General features: G+C 29.2%; 1 protein-coding gene across 1 annotated transcript; it reads right to left on the bottom strand.

Moving 5' to 3' along the window:
- Nucleotides 1-375: 375 nt before the first annotated feature.
- On the bottom strand, nt 376-4,181 carry LOC129607410 (uncharacterized). Its single transcript, XM_055518429.1, has 7 exons — nt 3,990-4,181; nt 3,548-3,827; nt 3,302-3,479; nt 3,093-3,235; nt 2,433-2,933; nt 726-2,372; nt 376-563 (listed from the first exon to the last, which is right to left on the bottom strand). The coding sequence occupies exons 1-7, from the start codon at nt 4,179-4,181 to the stop codon at nt 376-378; spliced, it is 3,129 nt and encodes a 1,042-aa protein (XP_055374404.1).
- Nucleotides 4,182-6,778: the final 2,597 nt, after the last annotated feature.

Raw genomic sequence — 6,778 nt, 5'->3', positions numbered from 1 at the left:
GGTCTACTGAGATTTTTAAAATCGCTAAAGTAAATAAAACATATCCCATTACATATCAATTAGTTGACTATAAAGACAATACTATTTCTGGTGGTTTCTATAAGGAAGAACTTACTCCTGTTAAATATCCTGATGCTTACCTAGTAGAAAAAATTATTAAAAAACAGGGAAATAAAGTTTTCGTAAAATGGTTGGGGTTTAGCGACGATCATAATACATAGATCAATAAAGATAGTATTATTTAAAACATAGTACATATTATATACATAGTTTTATTTTTCGACCTTTGTACAATAATAAAAATTAGAGAAAGTAATTCTTTTGTTTGTTTTTTTATTTTTTAGTTTATTTTTATATTTTTATTTTTTTACAAATTTAGTTTTGTTTTAACCTCTTATATCCGTAAGGAAGGGGGCTACCATCTACAGCAAAGTTGCGTTTTTCTGATTTCGGTTGATATACTTTTATTTGCGGAACCGTTAGTACTTTGTGTTCTTTGTTGCGCCCAATATTTTGTGATAATATATAAATTTCGTTGTCTGCTTTCGGATTTAACACAGATTCTTTGATTGTGTTAAAATTAATTTTTTGGGAAGCTTCATAATTTAAACAAAAACCCTTAACCTTACATATAATTTTTTCTTCTTTATCTTTTGTACTATATACTTTAAATGAGTAATTTTTGGGGCCACCGCTTACAAATTCTGTTATGTAGCTATCTTTACCATAACATTCTAACTCATCTGTCATGTCACCAATAAAATTTCCTACTGAAGGTTCATAGTCCCCTTTACGACTGATATACACTACGGAATCAGTATCGTAATATAAGACTCTTTCTTGAAGTTTTTCTAAGTAACTGTACAGTTTTAATCGCGCCTGAGTTGTTGTGTAAGCAGCAATACACACATTAACTGTTGGTAAGGAATCCATTACTTCTTCCTTGTACTGCCAATTAACTATAATGTTTTCTTCATTTACCGGAAAAATATAACAAACTTCTATAGATGGGTTTGTTAACAGGTTGTACAATTCTCTAGGCTGGTTAATGATTGATGTTTTTTGTAAATTTTCTCTTTGACCAAATTTGCCCCAAAATGAATTTAACATTAATTTGGCAAATGATCTTAAGCCAGGATTGTTGGGAACCTTTTCATGCTCCAATTGAATATCTTCTTTATCAAAAAAATCTTTAACATAGTTTTCTTTTTCGTTATTAGTGACACATTTAGATGGCCAGCCTGAAGCTTCTTGTTTAATTTTAATAAATTTGTTCATCATATTTGTAAATAAGCCCTGTACATCCATGTTTTTATCATATTTTGTAGTTTGGTATTCCCAAACTTTATAAATTTCTAACATTTTATAACCTTTTTGAATAGCTTTTACAACTTCGTCAATTACCCATGTTCCTATTAAAGCTCTTTCCTCATCTGAATGTGGACAACATTCTTCAAGCCATTTTTCTTCACTACAACTTCGACATAATGAAAACATTAACTTGTTGTTTTGTTTTAGTGGGAGAACGGGATGTAGTAAGTTCGTTGGTGGTAAAATTTTACATTTAAGAATTCCGTCCATGTTATTTAGTTTTAGAGTAGAACAAATACTTTCCCCGACATAAATTTGCGGGTGACCAATAGGAAATTTTCCGTACTTGCAAACCCAAGGGTATAACGAGCAAATGTCTATATATTTTTTTTTTTCTTCCTCTTTACATTTATAATAGTTGTAGACATTTCCTGTTCGTCCTCCATAAAAAGCATCTCGAGGATTCAATGCTGAATGTTGCACTAACGGATGATTTTTTAAATAACTTGCTTCTTCTTTACTAATTAATGAATTAAATTCACATTGCCACATTTCAATAACATCGTGACCTAATTTTCGTAATCTTTCAGCTTTTTTAATAGTTCTTTTATACCTCGTGTTCATTATATCATTTGAATCGTCTTGCAAACTGTTATTTCGGTTATGTGGTATACAAGTAAGGTGTCCATGATAATAACAACTGTAAAATTCAAAAACTTGATTAGTTTCTGAACAAAAACCGTCCACTTTTATACCGTTAACAAATGATTCTTTCTGTTTTGCTGTATGTCTGATGTTAATATTTCTTTTTTCTTCTTCCCATACTAACCATTGAATAGCCACTTTTGATTGATTGTCTGAGTTTCTGTATCCATGTTTAGGAATTAAACTAATTGTGTCCTCCTTTAAAAAATTTCTTCTAAATGCAAGATTGCATGCAGATGCAATTGTTGTTGTTTCTAGAAATGGTTCAACATTACACTGCTTCAAGAACATTTCTCTGAATTTTAAACAAGATTGTGTTAAAATGGTAACGTCATTGACACAGTATTCAATAATTTCTTTTTTAATGTTAAACATTTTATTTTTATTTTCTTCATACCATTTTAAGAAGGTTTCACGTTCATCTACTTTCATGTCGTTTGGATTGTAATATTCTACAGAGGGTAATTGCCTAATATAATTTTCATTTTTCGCTGTGTTAAAAAGAAGTGGAAAATACCCTTTCTTCATATTAAATTGTAGATCAAAAGCTTTTGGTAATTTCGACAAAGCCATTGGAAAATAATTTAACGAATCTATAAATTTAATATTTCCCAATAGCATCATTATTACTTTTGTACCCCTCATTATCAGTTTAGTTTGTAAGGATGTTTTTTCTAAAATAAAATTCAAAATAAACTGATGATCGAAAGCTTGTCCATTGTGTGCAATTACTATAATATTTTTAAATTTTTTTCTCATTTCCAATATGTAGTTAAGAAAAGTTTCTATAATATTTCCTTTTTCAATTATTTTTCTTCTAATTTTGCAATTTGCGCATAAATATAAAGATACAATATCAATACACTGATCGCACCTTTGCTCAAAAACACATAAAGTTGTTTCATGTTGTTTAATGACTGTTTTATTATTTTTTACAAGTTTTTCTTCAAAAATCTTTTTTTGTTTTGTTTCTAAATCATAAAAAATGAACAAGATATTTTTTAAATTGGGTTGATTTTTATTTGGTTGGATATAACATAAATGGTTACTTTCCACGTACTTATTGCATATTTTACAAAAATATTCACCACAAATGTGTTGTCTATCTTTTTTGTAGACCTTTAAACATTTGAAACATTTATGTATTAGTTCGCAAATACTTATTGTAGTTGAACTAGAACTTTTGTGGTTATCAAAACATTCTTGACCATTAAATTTTCTGTTACAATCATTACACATAATATTTTTCAAATTTTTATCACATGGTGGTGATTTTTGACAACACGGGCATGATCCAGTACATCTATGTCCATTTTTGTTATTATACGCTACATGACAATCTTCACAATAATATATACAACTGAATGCTGCTGTAAGTGACGTAATCACGTTGTAATGGTTTTTGTGAAATAAAAGATTTAATTTTTTCCCTGTTCCTAATCCTTCAAATATTACATCTTTTCCTTTTGTACCATATTTATATACTATTATTTTATAATTAGATTAATGCCTTTGCTAGGAATTGTAAGACCTGCATTTTCAATAAGTTCTGTGGCTTTTTTCGTTTGCAATTTTGAATTACTTTTTATTATTTGTTTATAATCTACAGATTTTTCGACTTGATGAATCACTACAATTAAAGCTCGAGGCAAGCATAAATTATCTCTGTTTGAAATTGTAATAACTCCTCTACGGTGTTTGCATTCGTCATCAAAATTTGTGTATTTTAAAGTTTTACCGGTTCCTTGTGGTAATTTAACACATGTTGCTGTTATACAAAATTTATCAGAGCTTAAACCTTCAGAGATACTCTGAAAAATATTTGATATGATGTTCCACACGTCTTCAAATTTAAGCTCTCTCGCCTCCTGGAATTTCACCCATCCCGGTCCTCTGTGTTCAAAACTTTCATCGCAAAATGTCAATCATATTTGATCTGTGGGTTCAATTCCTTCAAGAATGTATTTCAAAACTTGTTCAATTGCGTTTTTGAACCAATCAATTGGCTCTAGCTGTGATGGTGCTGCTTTAACTTTAAATTTTAATACGCGACCTTGAATATTGAACCGTTTTATGACGGATATGTTTTCACTTTCGATGGTATACGCCTTTGAATTTTCTCGAAAAGATTGTAGAAATTTTTTTAAAACAAATTTGCGCGCCATGTTTTTATTCGAAAATACGAAAGTATACTGGCTGTAAACGGATTCAAATTTATTATATTAGTAATAAAAAAAAAACTAATTGTTACATTGTAGCAAAATCATATTTCAGTTAATTAAAACTTAGACTTAGAATCCATTAAAAATAGAAATATTCAGGTTTAATCATATGAAATGTTTAAAAATAAATGATGATTTCTAATTGAAAAGATAAACACCAAATGCGGTGCAATCAATTGCATTGTACACTTCAAAATTATAGTTTAATCGTGATACATAAATTATGGTTTAAGAATTTTATTTTCGGCTTTAGATCCTATTTAAAGAAAAAATCCTTCAACAACTTTGTATTGAAACTATTTTAAAAATAGGAAAACTTGCAACATTGTGGTTTTAATCATCTTAAAAAAATTATCCTGTCATTTTGTAATAAAATTAATTATGATTTCTAATTGAAAAAACTGTAATGCATATAATTGTATTTGATTATGGAAGATTTTATATGCTCAGTTTTTGTATAAATACTCTTAGAATTTTCTAAATATTCAACAGTCGCATTTCTATTATCAAGAAAAAGTATATATGTATCAATACCTGATAGAAATGGAATCGCTTGACTTGACCTATGAAGAAAGCCAAATTTTGATGACTACCCCAAAACGGAAAAGGATGAGTCATCAAAAGGCAGAGCTGAATCAACAACAACAGCAACAATGTCATCAACAACAACAACAACCGCAACAACAACCGCAACAACAACCGCAACAACAACAGCAACAATATCATCAACAACAACAACAACAACCGCAACAACAACAGCAACAGCAAAAATATCATCAACAACAACAACAAGACAGCATCCAAATTTTGGATTGTTTTTCAATTGGGTTTGATGTATCTCAGGCCCAAAAAGAAAAGGAGGATTCACATATGGATCTCATACGTATTTTTAACAGTCAAACAGTTGTTAAAAAATACTTAACGGTTCAACAAATGGACCGAAATGAAAACTATGCCTTAGAAGAAAAAATAAGTAGAAATACAAAAAAACCATATTGGGTGTTTGTCACCCAAAATAATTATATTTTCATGCCTGATAATTACGTCAGGTTTTTCAAAGTAAATAAAAATTACCTTCAGTTGGTGAATTCAGGGAAATTCATCATAAAAACAACAGATAATAAAAATTTAAAATTGTCAAAAATATAAATAATTTTAATTATTTAAGTATTTAAGGAACTTAATTTTTTTTTGTTTAAAAATGAAAATAAAAATAAGTAAAATGAAAGATTTGTATTTTATTTCAACTTTCAGGTATTTTTTTTATTTTCCTAGGTTTTTTTTAATTTTTTCAGATAGAGTTATGGTCGAAATAAATTTCAATTATAATAAAAATAGTTATGTGTTTTTAAATGTTTCATAATTTTCCTTTTTTCTATAGGTTTAGATTTTATGTTATGAAATCTGTTGCTTCCATAAGAAAAAAGAACAACATTTAAATCTATTTTTTCGTTGTTTTTCAACATACAAATAACACCAATATGCTTAGTACCAGGCTCTCAGAAAATTTACAAAATACGACATTTTTAATATATGAGTTAAAAAGATACTTTATTTTTTTTCATCATTCTGTTTTCATAAAAACCACAATCAAAACAAGATCATTCTTTACATATCACTTTTAAGCCTTCAACATTTTTTTTCTTGTTTCACGAAGAATCGAACAAGAATTTCATTCCTTCTATTTCCTAAACTTAACCTTAAGTAACTACAAATATATGAATAGATATGTATGTTATGCATTATAAAATGCATTGAAATATTTTCATATTTCTTTTTACCATTTAATGCGAAAAATTAAACAACAGAAGCAAAACAAAACAAGAAAAGCAATACAAGATGTAATTAATCATAAGATATAAATAAAAATATCTTTTTGCATTTTTCTACACTCTTCTTCAAAATAATAAAAAAGTTGTAGTAGTAGTATTCTTACACATGGTATATAAAAATAATACTATTTTTTTTCATGATATCCCGTTAACATTATTTATAAAAACATTCTTTTTATTCCCAACTTCCTGAACTCTTTACTTCAAAGCTATGTCTACGACCTTAAAAACAATTTCCGCCATTAACTAAAACTTGCTCGACGATACCAAGGCCATACAACTCCTCGAATCAACAACAATCAAAGGGTCATGACATACTTGCACATCAATCAAGCAAAGTCTCAAGTACGGTGAACTCGGACAAGTAAACAACTTGCTTTGCAACCTTTGACTTCATTGACCTGGCGGCCACCTCAGTTTCGTACATTCATATGTACACGGGTCATGACACACTTTAACAGGTCATCTACCTATACCAGGAAATAGGAAAGTGAAAATGGGGCGTGCGATATAGGCTGATTTTTTCCCAGCACAAAGACACCCAATACCTACTGGTGGGGATGCGAAATACCCGCAGTAGGAATGCTTGTGGTAAGAGTTCACTAAAATCCAATACAAATCCAGAAGCGTCTGCTCTAGAATGCTGCCTTGCACAAGGTATTTATTGCCAAAGGCTAGGAGAAATAAACTCCGAAATAAAATTGAATC

This window comes from Condylostylus longicornis, unplaced genomic scaffold (assembly GCF_029603195.1).
Source record: "Condylostylus longicornis isolate FDR11 unplaced genomic scaffold, ASM2960319v2 ptg000003l, whole genome shotgun sequence".
In the NCBI taxonomy this organism is placed as follows: domain Eukaryota; kingdom Metazoa; phylum Arthropoda; class Insecta; order Diptera; family Dolichopodidae; genus Condylostylus; species Condylostylus longicornis.
This window is presented reverse-complemented; position numbering and strand designations above follow the sequence as displayed.

Coding starts and splice junctions, on each gene's coding strand:
- LOC129607410 (XM_055518429.1), bottom strand. CDS start 4,181: ATGGCGCGCAAATTTGTTTTAAAAAAATTTCTACAATCTTTTCGAGAA. Junction 2,934..3,092: donor CATTTGTGGTGAATATTTTT/GTAAAATATGCA, acceptor ATAATAAAACAG/TCATTAAACAACATGAAACA. Junction 564..725: donor AGATGAGTTAGAATGTTATG/GTAAAGATAGCT, acceptor ACACAATCAAAG/AATCTGTGTTAAATCCGAAA.